The 15,283-nt window shown below is 41.4% G+C and overlaps 2 protein-coding genes across 2 annotated transcripts in view; one reads left to right on the top strand and one right to left on the bottom strand.

The window, feature by feature from the left end:
* LOC116289007 (centrosomal protein of 290 kDa) overlaps positions 1-15,283 on the bottom strand; it is an 84,361-nt gene that overhangs the window by 17,115 nt on the left and 51,963 nt on the right. The window lies entirely within an intron of this gene.
* On the top strand, positions 13,216-15,187 carry LOC116288985 (melatonin receptor type 1C-like). Its single transcript, XM_089030936.1, has one exon. It carries the CDS (start codon positions 13,409-13,411, stop codon positions 14,513-14,515), a length of 1,107 nt encoding a protein of 368 aa, XP_088887062.1. The 5' UTR covers positions 13,216-13,408; the 3' UTR covers positions 14,516-15,187.

Below are 15,283 nucleotides of genomic sequence, written 5' to 3' on the forward strand. Positions count from 1 at the left end.
AACTTAACATCCTTGTGTCTTCTGGGAAGTGTAAAGAAATGATAGGCAAGGAACTTACCCATGAGCAGGTTAATAAGTTGTCGGAAGAGGAGGTTAAGAAGTTCCATAAGAGGTATGAGGCTGCCCTTGCAAGTAAGACCACGGACGCCGTAGCAGACTCCGCTATCCGACTTGCGACTAAATTACTTGGACTTGCACTGCCCATAGACGACGTGGAGCAACTGCGGAAGGACATAAGCGAGGACTATGTCATCGCCCAAGAACTTAAGATAACCTGTGGGTGGTTGTCTTTGAAGTGCGGTAAGTTAATGGCAGTCGCTTCTGCGGCCTTGCACGTAGCTCAGCACGTCGACTTGAAGGAGCTTGCGGGCACCTTTGGTGCCTCTTGGAAGGACTTCAAGAAGGACAGAGAAGTCGAAAAGGTCTTCCAGGCAGCACTTGCTGAGGTACCTGATCAAGTCGCCTCAAGTACTTATTCAAGTCGTTGTCAAGTCACCTCAAGTACTTAGTCAAGTCGTTGTCAAGTCACCTCAAGTACTTAGTCAAGTCGTTGTCAAGTCATTGCCAAGTCATTGTCAAGTCGTCATCAAGTTACTTGTCAAGTCCTTCAAGTCCCTTAATATAAGATGAGTGGCACCGAAGAACAACCACCCGTAGAAGATACCAAGATTACCAAGGCTAAATCTCCGGGCAGAGTCGCTGCCGGAAAGAAGCTCGCGGAGATGAACAGGAAAAACAAAGCCAAAAAAGAAGAAAAGGTGGAAGAGAAAGAAGAAGAATCCTTTATTAATCCGGGATACGTCATCGGCGCGTTAGGAGTTGCTATAGCAGCAGGCAGCCTCTACTTACAATGGCGGGCTACGAAGCCAAAAGTAAAGTGGGAGGCCGCAACATATCACGCACCTGTGGAACCGGCTGTTAGAAAAAGTAAGATCCCTGAAATGGAGTAGATTTATCACCCGCGGCGACCTAGATTTTCCTTCTCGCTTTGTAATATAATGTCAACTGCGTTATTGAAAACTGTTGAAGAAGCAGCTATCATTACTTCCATCGTTGCGGGTATTGGTTGGGTAGGTAAGAAAGTGCTCAAAGAAGACTTTACTGAAGACCCAAGCAAGAGCTTCGCTAATTTTGCTAAGATGACCGCTGCCGTTGGCGGGGCTATCATGGTAAAGGATTACCTACGGAAGGAAAAGTACCTGCCTAACATATAAATGGCTAGCGTGGTCGCAGGTGGAGTTATTGCAGCCTTAGCATTCACTGGAGCTAATTATGGTGGTCAATATTTGGATAGATTAGTCAGAGGCGACAAAAGCGGAGATTTGTCCGCCGAAAGGAAGAGACACGACTTAGCGCTGGAGAAATATCAGCGAGACGTTGCAGCTTGGAATGAAAAAAGACAAGCTTACAGGGATTGGTTGGATAAGAATTACCAAGACAAGATGCAGGCAGACAAGAACTTCGAAAATACAGACTACGCCTTTAAGCTCTATGCGCAAGCGCACCCCGCGGCATTAGCGGGGTTAAGAAAGCCTCAGTTCAAGAATTACCACCAGCCTTCTAAGAAACAAAAAGACAATGAGCTGGTCTTCGTAGGAGTCGCAGGGCTGGCGGGAGGCGTAGCTTTGGCGTATCTGCTCTAACGAAGGAAACTGTGTCCCCTGTAATATATGATCGTCTTTTTGGAAAGCGACAAGAATAACTTTACCACTTATTTGAATCCCCCCATCAAAGCCCATAAGGTTAGGCTGGTTAGTTGCTCTTTGTACAATTCTTGGTATAACCTGATTAGGGGCATAGTCACTGAGCATACAGGAGGATCTAACTATCAAGCCGTATTGCTGCCCGATGGACATTATACACCAATCACACTGGCCAAGGAATTAGCAAAACACGGTTATACTCTCACCACAGGATTGCCGCACGAAATGACCCTCAAACATAATATGTCAAATTATTCAATGCCTTTTGGAAAGTCTGACCCATTGGGATCTTTATTATGTGCCTCGGGCAAGACAATTACCGACACAGCCATACCTGTGAAATGGAAAGTCGCATCCTCTTACGAAGTCTATTGCGATTTAGTCCATAGTTACAACAATGGAGAAAAGTCTTCTCTTATGTCTAAGTTCCTGCCCAAAGGTAATCCATTTGACCCAGTAGAATACACTCCCATTTCTTTGAGCTATGACTTGTCTAATTTGGTAGAAAGCATAAACATCACCATCAAAGTGGACGGAAAGACGGTGGATTTTAACGGACGCAAGATCAATCTTGTCCTATCCTTCGCTTGAATCAAGCGAAGCGCGATTCTATTCATATAATGGGCCGCGTAGAGGACAAACTCAAAAGGATTTACTATGGGCCTGAAGGCTATTGGAAAGGAGCGTCGGCCATCAAGAAACTCGCGACCGCGGCCAGGGTATCAGATGAAACGGCTAAGAACTGGCTAAGAAAACAAACCCTCTGGCAGGTTTATCTTCCCGTGCCTAAGTACATTCCCAGGCCCAGCTTCACCGTAAATGCCCCCAATGAAGTTCATCAAGCGGATTTGCTTTTCTTGCCGCACGACAAGGTGAGAAAGAAGACCTATAGATACGCTTTGACCGTAGTTGATATCGCAAGCAGATACAAGGACGCCGAACCCATAACCAGCAAGGATTCTGGGGAAGTCGCAGAAGCCCTAGGTAGGATTTATAAGCGCGTCTTGAAATGGCCTAAGCTGCTGCAAGTGGATGCGGGGACGGAGTTCATGGGCGTGGTTACTAAGACCCTGAAAGACCACAGCACTAAGATTAGGAGAGCCGAAGCTGAGTACCACAGGGGTCAGAGCATTGTCGAAAGATTCAATAAGACCTTGGCCGAGCGTCTCTTTGGATACCAGTATTGGAAAGAGCTGGAAGATCCCTCCAAACGCAACAGGGAATGGACCCAGAGGCTCCCCCAGGTCGTCGCGGCTTTGAACAACGAGGCGGCCAGGGCTACGGGAATGAAACCCAAGGTAGCTATGAAGAAGAAACACGTGGAACACAAGTCCTACGTCAGAAGTTCAAGGGCGGTCGGACTGAAGGAAAAAAAGCTCCCCCGCAACATAGTGGTCAGATACCTCTATCAGCCGGGGGAACTCGAAGGTGGCAGTAAGAGAGCCACGGATCCTAACTGGTCCCTGGAAACGTATGAGATTTCGAAGTCCGTCACCAAGGAAGGGCAACCCGTGTTGTATTACCTAGATGGCCCAAGTCGTGGATTTGTCAAGGAAGAGCTGCTCATAGTCCCCAAAGACTCAGAGTAGTGCTAGCTGCCCTTCAAAGTAGCGCAGCACCGCGCGCCCGATTACACTCTAGGCATGTCAGTCTTACGTTGCCTCTGCAATGCCCGCGTTTATTATTTATGCGATCCACGGAGAACTGCTGATCGTCATTTGGGTCAAACCTCCATAGTAGGGGTATGTTACACTTGGCACACCGTGCCCCTTTCTTATAGACGTCGTCCACGCATAGGTCGAATTTGACCCCCGCATAGCGGGGATCCGTACTCTTTTCTTCGTCGTGCCGCTTGTAGCGAAGGAGTTTCTTGGCGATATTCCCCTTTGCTATGTCTTCTGGCGTCTTATCGTAGCGCAATTGTGGCCCCCAGGCTCTTTTCAACTGTTTGGCGTACTCCACGCGGCTTACGGCGGTGTAGATAAGGTTGCTCCAACACAGCCGCTGGTCTATGATCCATAAGGTTTCTTTTATGGTAAGCCCTTGCGCACTATGGACTGTCATACAATAACCCAAACGCCAGTCGGGATGGGAGGTTATTTTTTCGACCTTTCCCATAAGCACCCAGGCTTTATCGTGCGTTACTGCATTTCGCAGTTGGATGTCGGTACCGGGTACCCAGACGTCTCTTTTTTGCATGCGGGTGTCATGGGGTTTGTAGCAAACAGGTACGCGATGCGTAGGGAAGCGCTCTCGGTGTATATTTAGCAAATCCTTTTGTATGCGAGACTGTGCTGCGCGTTTGCTGCTCAGCACCAGATCCTTTGGATGCCATGTGTAAAGGAAGTCCTCGTATTTCTTCGCTCGTATGTGCTTACGTAGTATCTTGTTTTGTTCCGCGTCGCTAAGGCCCCTTAATTCCGCCTTTAATTTACGTACTTGGTCTTTGCTGCGGTAGTCGGTGTTGATTTCTTCACAGTGGTCTACCATTCCTTTTAACCATTCGTGGGGCATTTCTCCGGCTATTGGAGGAGGTTGGCATGGATCCCCAGCAAATATCACCTGGCATTTCCCTTTTAGGAAGTCTACGAACTCCTGCAGGATTTCTAAAGGCACGGTGCAAATTTCGTCCCAAAGTATTACCGGAGGTATGTCGTGTACTGCCTCCGGTACCCACTTTTGGCCATTCCAGCGAAAGAAGCTGTGGTAGGTTTGCGCGTCGTAACCCATCTCCGTTAATTCCCTTTCCAAACGATGCGTAGGAGTTAACACCTTTATCTTTGGAAAGAGTTCCAAAACCCTGGTGGTCTTACCACTACCACCCGTTCCGTAAAGGTAAGAGAAGCGTTGGTAGGAACTGGGGTCCGTAACTAACGGTAATGGCTCTTCTGTGGGGGCAATGGCGCCTTTTGTGTGTCCACCATGATATTCCACACGTTCTCTCCAGGCTTTTATCTCTTCGTCTTTAACGCGCCATTGACCACTTTCCGCTAACTCGTCTTCGGTGTAGAACTCCTGCATCTTTTCTAACACTTCGGGCTTTACGTACAGGGAATCTGTGGCTACACGTGGTATGTCCTCTTTGTCGAACCGCAGCAGCATCGCAAGAAGGTTAATGTGCGCATAGGCTAACATACTGGCGCGTAAATGGTAATATTGCGGTCTGTGATCTTGGTAGTAACACAGTGCATTCCACTTATGTTCTTTTTGACCTTCTACGAAGTAGTTCCACTTTTCCACAGATACCATCGATCCATCATCATGTGCGCGCTTTACGAGGAAGCTTAACTCTCCTTCGTCCGTTATTAAGCGTCGCTGCATATGTTTTTCGCCTTCTTTTGCGCCCTGAGTGAACTTTCCTATGACAACCCGCGCGGTGGGGTTATGCTCTGGGAGCCATTGCGTAAAGGCGCTGTGACAAAGTATGGCTTCATGCGCTGTGTACGTCATAAGTTTATGCTCTTCAAAGAACTTTAACAACGGCACGGGAATCCATTCCTTCTCCTGTAAATGTTTACCATACCACGCGTAAATTATGGGGTGTAAGCCCTTTGCTAACTTCCATGAGGTTAATCTTACAAACCCCGTAGCTGGAGCGTCATAGCTGCCGTCTAAGGACACGCGAAAGAGCTGTGAGTCTGGATGTCCGTAGCGGTCATAATACTCCTTACAATCCCCCAATCCTTTGAAACTTGCGGGGTAACAGTGTTTCATGTCTAAGGAGACGTATTCGTTTTCGTCATACTCCATGTTCCACAGACCTCCATGACCATGCTCTACACAGGCTTTGGCTATGTCGGCGAATTCCTTAGGCGTGGACTTCCATCCGTTCCTCTTCTTTGCAGCTAAGAAGTCCAAACTACGAGAGCTAAGGACCTCGTCTGAGAAGTCTTCCCCTAAGGTTTCACAGGCACTTTGAATGCGTTGATGTTCAATTTCGGGGCGGTAAAGAGTACCATCCTGCGTCATAAACTGACTTCCTTCCGAATCCATCAACCAAACGGAGTTTTCGTGGACTAATTCTACCAACGGAGAAGCTTTATAGACCTTAGTTTCCTTCTTTTTGGGGAACCTAAGTTCTCGCCAAGCGTGTCCATTGTGTTGGTAAACGATTATGGGGGCACCTCTACCTCCGTATTTGTGCGTACCTGGGTAAATGAACCCGTCGGTGATATCTTTTACGCGTATGCGGCGTTCTAAGGCAGTCTCTAACTTCTTGATGTTGTCTATGGTGGCTCCGGCCTTATGTGTGTCTTTTTCCCATTTCCTGATGGCTTCTCTTCTCTTTAAAGTTAACTTACCACCACGGGTGGAGTCCTCAAAGAACTCTCTTACTAACTTCGCAACACAGTTACCTGGATGTCGCATTGGTTTGAGCTTCTTAACGTCGGGCTTCTTAATCTCGTACGCACCGTAAATGACCACAGTGACTGGGTAAGCGACCTCGTAAAACATCATGTCAATGCCTACTAACGCTCCCGGGCGCGTATTTTCACTTAAGACAAACAGGTTTTGCTTACCTGACGCCCGAATAGGATTACGGCCCTTTTCGATTATCCACTCGCCGTCTAAATACTTTATAAACGTCAACTCCAACCGGTAGTTACCTTCGGGCATCATGTCGATAATTTTTTCTGCTCTTTCTTCGTTCATCGTCTCATCTGTATCTCCCTCCATAAATGTTGTGAAGGCAAAGTCGGCGTCCAGGCGATCCAACACCTGAGTTCTTAGCTTACGCACAGTTTTGTTTCGTATGCTCTTGATGGCGTCCATCTATATCTAAGGAATATCTTAACCTCCGTTTGCGGTACCCAACATAGCAGCAGTAAGGGACTTTTCGCGCTGCCACCCGATCGCGCAAGACCCCCTGTAGGGCCTCGTCACTGCGGGTTATACCCGTGTCATTTTCGGGGGTGTGCCGGCGATTCGCGTGTCCCCCTTACTGCTGCTAGAAAGGATGTGCTTCCATTGCCCAGATAGTGTAGAAGATGAGAGGCACTTCCTTCTTCACTGTGCACTATATTCAAATCTAAGGGAAGAACTCTTCAAGGACATAAATAACATAAACAATGATTCTCTTTTGTCAAATGAGAATCACTTGTTTCTGCTAATTATGAGTCCACCCAAAATGATAGCAGTAGCAGTAGCATATAACTCAAGGTATATCAATCCTTTACCATCAATGTATCGAGTTCTAAATGGCTGAAAATATTCGTATTTTAAGATTATGAATTTGTATTCATCGTCCAACTTTAATCACCCAAGGTCTAATCTCCCTAATTACCAGTGTCAAGATATAAAAAAGCTACACTAAGGTAGTTTTACCTAATTGAAACACTTTGCCAAAAGTTTTTCTTGCGAAATCTATATGATTCCATTGCTTTTTTTACCAATTTATTTTTTTGTTGCATAAGATTACATAAGCTGGGCACTAAGACAACGAATACGAACCTGATTTTAAAACTAATACAGTCGTATAAAATGATAATATATTTTTAGTTCCTATGAGCTTGAAATTAATGCGTGACCGACTGAAAATCAGACTGCGTGACGGTTCCCGCTACGTGCGGCGTCGCTTTGCAGTTGATCAGATTTGAAGTCTTTAACTGTTTACTGTCTATAAAAAATGCTAATTTTCATTTCCTAGCTACTATATACGGCGTCGCTTTGAAGTTGATCAGAATTGAAGTCTTTAACTGTTTACAGTCTATATAAAAACTGCTAATTTTTATCCCCTAGGTTCTATGATAATATTCCTTGTTGTTGTAAAAAGTGCCTTTAACCCTAACTCAATATTTTCAGTATTGATTCTACAAGAAGTAAATATTGAATGGTAAAATTTGTTTATGCGATTTGAGTGATGCATGCATCTTGAAGATATCGAGCTCTATTCTTTCTTTTTTTCCTTCTTCTTTTGCTCTTTTCTTCCCTCTTCTCCTCGTGGTCCTTCTTCTTTTTTATCATCATCATCATCATCATCATCATCAAAATCTTCTACACTGATCTCCTCTTCATTATCATCTTCTTCGTCTTTTTGTTATTCCTGTTTTACTTGTTCTTCTCGTTGTTGTTGTTCTTCTTCTTTTTCTTGGAAAATGTCAGTCATCCCGGACAACGCCGTCTTGTCTTTAATCTCTTTTTTAACATAAGCATTTAACTTAGAATCAAGTTTTTTGACTTCGAACGTTTGGTACATCATGATCAATTTTTTCAAGAATTGTGTGGCTTCATTTTTATCATTTCCGTGGTTGTCTGGATCGATATCTAGCACATTGCACTTGACATGTACACACGGGTGATCAAATTTGTATGTGAATTTGGTCTTATTTTCAGCAGTCTGCTCTTTATATCTGTAGCATGTAACAGTGAAGTTTGTTAAAATCTCCACTACTTGGGTGAAGTTATTTCTGATGATAACCATCACGCTGTTTAATTCTGCTTGTTTTCCATAATTCTTACTTAGCTTATCTTGTATCAAGAAATGAGGGTGAAGCTGATCGTACCTGCTCCAGTATCTTCCTGCTGTAGGTCGGTTTTTTGCCAGACTAAAACGCTCATCTATACGGGGACCGTTAGGGCGGAAAAGACACTTTTTTTCGTTTCTTTCGTGAGAATATGTTCCGATCTGAGGCCAAAGATCATCATTAATGCCGGTAGCCCTTAACATACACATACGAATAACCGACGATGCCGTTTTAGCAAAATATTGGGGATGAGATGATCCAAACGCCTTTGGGTCTTCACTATTGTTACTTTCGATTCCATCAATCCACGCATGTTGGGAGTACTTTTTTTGGAGTCGATCATCATTGTTAAGTTCCTTGAGTGATTGAAGTACAACACAGAAAGACGGATCAGTTTGAACGAAAAATGTTTCTGGATATGATGGAGCCATCTTGATAACCCTGAAAGTCGTCACGCAACTCATCTCATTGTAAATTCATTAATTAATTCAGGACACTAACTGCCTAACTGTTGACAATGCTTTCCACACACTTGACAAACGATAAAATAACGACGTATACAGCAGATGTTTTTCCTTTTCGTGGTTGGGAACCCCGACTGAAACACCCGCACTCTTTTTTTCTTTCAATATTACAGTAAGATCGGCTGCGAAATAAGGTATATAAAATTAGAAAAAATCAAAGATGAAGCAATGCCTCTATCAAGTCCATCCAGTGCAAAGGAGAGCGCTTGAGGGAACTACAGCTCACACATTCCAAAATACATAGACAACGATAAGTAAAAATAGTTTATATATGCAAAAATAAAAGATAAACACAAAATGTTTATAAGTATTTCAATTGTTCTCGAGAGTCGATGAATATTGGTTTTATCAGTTGGAGAGTTCCGAAGTAAAGACGCGAAAATAAAAGATAAACTATATGGAAATGATCATAAATATGCTGAACGAAATAATAATGTTTTCAGTGATGTTTAGAATTGCTCAAGAGAGTAGATCTTCCTAATTTCATCAGGTAAAGAGTTCTACAGTACTGGCACTGGGCCAGCGACAGAGTGTGAGGTATTCACGTGAGGAACAGACAACGGGTTGCGTGAGGATGATACTGAGGAGAGTACCTCTTCCAAGGTCTAATTCTGAGGTTTGATTTGTGTTACGCTATCGGCTATTCTATTGGTTGTCATCACCTATCCTACCTATCTTTCTAACCAAGGTCACTTGCAAAGAGCTGTTGTTTGAATTTTAAATTTGTTTTACTTTAGCTTTTGTACAGCCGCTTATCAACCTTCCCCCCTGCGGTGAAAAACAGGGAGATAGCGTCACATTTCTTAATCGTGTTCCGAGGTTCCGTGGGGTCCTCAAGATTTTGAGCAACAATTTAATTAGTTGTTACACTTCTTCTTCGAAATTTAAGAATAACTATTAGATGTTCTCGAAGCAAGCTTGATGTTTGTGCTCTAATAATATAACTCAATAAAAATTAGAGAATCTACATTTAAGTTCACGAGGAGATTCAATCTTTGGAATTTGCTGTAAACGCAGTCTTTTATTCCTACTAAAAAGAAAACAAACTTGGATCGCTTGGTTAACTGCATTGAGGTGTATATAGCACACCAGATGATTATTTTTTCTATGAAGCTTTGCGCGCCTAGTTAGATTACCTGTTGCCTTTACGAAATTCACAAGAAGACTGGTAATGAACTCTTGGTGCAAAGAATTGTCGGATTAATTTACGATGCAAAAAAGCTCCGCCCTTATTATACGCATGCGCACCACGAATTGATGTAACTAGATGCATCTAGTGATACAACTCGAGAAATGATCACAAATTGTTACAATGGCAGATAGCATGGAGCTTCTAACACGTTCCATATCGATCGATTGTGTATCTGAAATGCATACGTCAGAGGATAAATTATGTTATTATTCAAGAATACAATTTCCGTCAAAGCTGTTTTGAACCCGACAATGATTTTGAAATTCAATTTTTTGTTTTGTTTCTTCCCCCTTCTTGCCAACTCAAAACAAAAACTGCCCCCCAAAAAACAGGATTAAGTTCATGTGCAATACAATACATAAATCTAGGCCCCGTCCACACTATGCCGGATAAAATTTGAATCCGAATTTTTATTCATTCGCTATGGCCTACCGTCCACACTAGTCCGGGCGAATCCAGAACAATTCTTCACTGAAAACGAATTTTTTCGAATACGGTCTCCAGAGTGGAACAATTTGAAAACGCCGGCTAGCCGTATTAGTGTAGACGGAGAACATTCGTATCCGAAATATTTCGTTACAATGACGTCATGATTGTCATGGGAACATGGCGGGAAGGCTTAAAATTCACCGCAGGCTTATGTGCAATGAAACGTTTTTGCCGCCTCTGATCGGACTAGTGTGGACGCGAAACATTTTATCCGTTTTCATGTGTGGACGGAAAACTTTTTTTTCGGTTTCGGTGTGAAAGTTGCGGATTCAAATTTATCCGGCATAGTGTGGACGGGGCCGGAGATGCAAAATTAAGATCAGTTAAGTTTTGGTTAAACATAACAAAGCTCGAGAACCGCCAAAAACTGTCAGCAATTGTATATAAAGAGTCATTAGCAACAAACAACAATAACTGGTCTAGTAAAGTAAAATCTCTATTAGACCAAAGCGGCTTAGGGAATATCTGGCTTGAAATAAACTACAATCATCGTTCAAGTTAACAATTAAAACTAGATTAACGGATATAGAAATTCAAGTCTGGCGAGGGGAACTCTTCAACGGTAAGAAAACTAGAAGAGGCCCCTCAGGCCAAAAAAATAAATTAAGGACATATCGTCTGGTAAAAACAGATTACTTGTTTGAAAATTATCTCATCGAAGTTAAAAATTTTGAACACAGAAAATCATAAACCAAATTGAGAATTAGTAATCACGACCTTGAAATCGAAAAGGGAAGACATTCAAGGGAATAAAAACCAGAAGATAGGAGGTGCTTCTATTTCCCAGATAGTGTAGAAGATGAGAGGCACTACCTTCTTCACTGTGCACTATATTCAAATCTAAGGGAAGAACTCTTCAAGGACATAAAAAACATAAACAATGATTCTCTTTTGTCAAATGAGAATCACTTGTTTCTGCTAATTATAAGTCCACCCAAAATGATAGCAGTAGCAGTAGCAAAATATGTCCATAACTGCTTTATAAAAAGATCACATACAATACAGAATTAATATAGAATGCGGTCTTCTTACCCAAACTAGGCACTAAATTAACAGATCAAAAACAGTTTTCCGTGTTTGATACTCGGATCAAAACACGCGAGATGTTGAGAGAACACGAGAGGAGCGTAGGAAACCATGACGCGTAGCGGAGTGGTTTCCTGCTCCTCGAGTGTTCTCCCAACATCCCAAGTGTTTTGATCAGAGTACCAAACACAGAAAACTGTTTTTTTTAAATCTGTTTTATAAAATAACAAACACGCCAAAAAACGAAAAAAAATATCGTTATATTCTGATGTATTTGTAATGGATGACGCGAGCGTGTTTTGATACCCTCATCAAACATGGTTTTCGACCAATCGTAGCGCGCGTACTATCCCAATTATCTTATAAAGTAACTATACTAAATAGGTTAAACAGGCGAATTCATTATAACAAAATAGAAATTACTATTGATGGCTTGCAATCATTCTCAAGAGGATGATAACAAAAGACATGGGGGCCATGTTGGATGATATAAAAAAAGAATTCATTGACAATTCTTTTGTTAAATTCCTCCAACATGGCGGCCGTGAAAACCATCAATGAATCAACAATTATAGTCTTCATACATTTATTCGGGTAAAATGTCTATGTATAAACTAATACTTGATACCGAATAAGAAAAGTCTGTCTGTTTGTCTGTCTGTTTGTTTGTCCGTCTGTCTGTTTGTCTGTCTGTTTGTCTGTCTGTCTGTCTGTCTGTACAATATCCCGCCGAAAAGGGAAAATTTAATTAGGATAAGAAAAAACATTGGATCTTGGAATCTTATAAATAGAATAATTGCTTCTGTGTTAGCATGGACGATAAAAAGTAAACAAGAGATTTGATTGGGTCTCTTCGTTAGCAAATTATGCAATTGAAAACGTCTCCACAGACCGCCAAATAAAACACTAAATGCATTCTGATTGGGGCAATTCTGATGAACTTTCAGCTCAACATCACCTGCACTAAACTGGTTCAAAACTCCTCATGCATATATTTATACAAGACATATTTGAAATAGCCTCGAGAAAAAAATATGATTTTTTTTCGTTTTCGTTGGGGTAGCGATAAAAAGCTGAAACAGTGGAAAGCAGAAAGAGCTGAAAAAGCTGGGGGGAAAATGAAATAGCTGAAAAGTGCAATTCTATAAATTCTACGAATGTCTGTACTTGAATTACTTTCATCACTCTTATTATCATGAAAGAACTGAAAGAGGTTTGATTTTTTCCTTTATATACTACACCGAGGAAAGCCAAAAACAACAACAACAACAACAACAACAACAACAACAACAACAATACATCTTGCTCCGAGAAGCGCTTGACAACGTTTTCATGAAATTATCGATGCATGGCCACGACAATTATTATTTCGTTCCCGAGAAGGGATTAACATTTCTAAACAAAGATATAGCGGTTGATTCGGCTTTTTCATAAAATCATCTGCTCTTAATGTACATGTATACAAAACATATTTGAAATAGCCTCGAGAAAAAATTATGATTTTTTTTTTTCATTTTCGTCTATCGTTGATCATTTTTGTCTATCGTTGATCATTTTTGTCTATCGTTGATCAGGTTTTTTATCTACAAGATTTAAATTACCTGGAATTAATTATTCTTTGTATGAGACTTTTATGGGATTGTCGTGCAGGCGAAAAGCACTATTTACTTTATTATCAATCTAAAAGGGTTTTTGTCCTCTATACCACAGCAAGGTGACATATGACAACCCACCGGCTTCATTTCTGCCATTGACTTCAACGCTCTTAGCAACAGTCCACTTAAGCAAGAAAAATTCTCTCAAAATCCTAATATAACTCAAGGCATATCAATCCTTTACCATCAATGTATCGAGTTCTAAATGGCTGAAAATATTCGTATTTTAAGATTATGAATTTGTATGATAGTGAAGTGTTAATCGCCCAAGGTCTAATCTCCCTAATTACCAGTGTCACGATATAAAAAAGCTGTACCAAGGTAGTTGTATCTAATTCAAACACCTTGCCAAAAGATGTGGTATCTTCCAGAGGCGAATTCAACTCTCCAGCGTTCCCTATCCTCACGAACAACTGCAATTATCATCATCGAAACATTCGTTGATACTTTCATCTCATTTATGGCTCTCTTGGGCAACAGTACAGTTCTTTTTATCCTTTACAAGAACCGAGCTTTACGGACAATACCGAACTACTTTGTCGCAGCACTCGCTGTTTCTGATGTTGCTTTTGCTATTCTAATAACACCATGGTCTATAACAGTACTTGCTATAGGGTACTGGCCGTTCAGTTTTGCTGCCTGCCAATTCCAGGGCTTTATGAGTATCTTTCTAGCATGCTTTTCGCTTATTTGTTTGGCTATCACGGCCGTGAACCGCTACTTTGGAATAGTACGTAACAACCTGCATAGAAAGTACTTTACTGCCTCCAGAACAAGATGGTATATCTTTGTTGCAATCGTTCTCGGGGTGTTCGCTGCTTCTCCCTCGCTAATGGCGGGTTATACTTATCAATTCCAACCAGGAAAATACTTCTGCTACCAAAAACAAGTCATTTGGCTAACGATGTATTTGATGATCATCTTCGTTGGAATTCCAACGACTGTCATCATTATCTGCTACTTTAAAGTCTTCCTCGCCATCCGTAAACACCAAAAAAACTTCATGAACAACTACAAAAAGAGAAGCGCAGGAGAAAAGAGAATCACAGTCGAAGATATCAAAGTAACCAAGACTTTGTTTGCGACTGTCGTTGGATTTCTTCTATGTTGGATGCCAGTTTTTTGCATCGAGTTGACGGATCTGATACGTGGAGGATCAACGCTTGATCGTCAATGGTATGTCATGTTCACAATGTGTGGACTATCTTCGTCAGCTATCAATCCTATAATCTATGGTGTCATGAATAGAACATTCCGTAGAGCTTATAAGAATCTTTTTCTGTGCCGTAAGGCTGAGAGGCGACGGAGTATTCGTCCGACAAGTTTTGGAGAAGAAAGCAAGAAAGTGTTTGTAGTTGGGAAGGATTCGCTTGATGGAATCAGTAAGAGATATCCCAAAAACAATGAAACGTGTAGTTCAAAGAGTGATGAGCTTGATAGGATAGAAAATAATGAAGTTTGAGAATTGGAGAATAAAACAAGGAGTCAAAATTACAATAGTGTGAATTGAAAAAAAGTGGAAAGAGAGACTGAAATAAATGAAAAGTTGAATAAACTTCAAATGGTGAAAAGTGGATGTTTACATTTCAGCTGTATAGAGACAGGAAGACTAGCAAGAACAACAAACTCCTAGAATACAAATTGCAACCAAGTCGAGGAATAAAACAAAGACTCGACTCCTTTATCTAAAGAACAAACTAAAAAAATTGAAAGGGAATGATATGTTGACAAGAAAAGCAGCTGACATGAAATGAAAGTGTCTTTTAACAGATTTGTCTGCTATATATGTACTTTCATTCAAACAGAGAATAAATCTGCTACAGAATTAATAAACCAGTAGCATAGACAAATAGTATAGACAATGACCCTGGCATGAGGTAAAGCAATTTTAAGGATTGATTGATTTTAAAGATTCACTTACGCGTTGTAGAAGTATCCCGAAAATAATCGTCCAGGATGCGAAGGAAAAGAAGTCGGATAGTCAAATATGCAGAACATTAACGACGATAGGTAATATTACCGTAGGAAAAATTGATTCTAATATTAGTTGCCGTCTTAAACGCCGCAATTTTCCTTAACATGACATGATTTTTCTGTAACAAACTAGCTTTAGTAATTGCCTAGTTCAAGAAAAAAGTCCACTATCTTTAGCTAATTAGAATCAAGAAAGATTAGCAAATATATAAAAAATAGTATAAGGACTCATGTATGTTTGGCTAGTAACACTTTT

The sequence above is a fragment of the Actinia tenebrosa genome, unplaced genomic scaffold, assembly GCF_029948245.1.
Source record: "Actinia tenebrosa isolate PJP-AT-01 unplaced genomic scaffold, QUT_ActTen_1.0 PGA_scaffold16__25_contigs__length_10494907, whole genome shotgun sequence".
Classification (NCBI taxonomy): Eukaryota; Metazoa; Cnidaria; class Anthozoa; order Actiniaria; family Actiniidae; genus Actinia; species Actinia tenebrosa.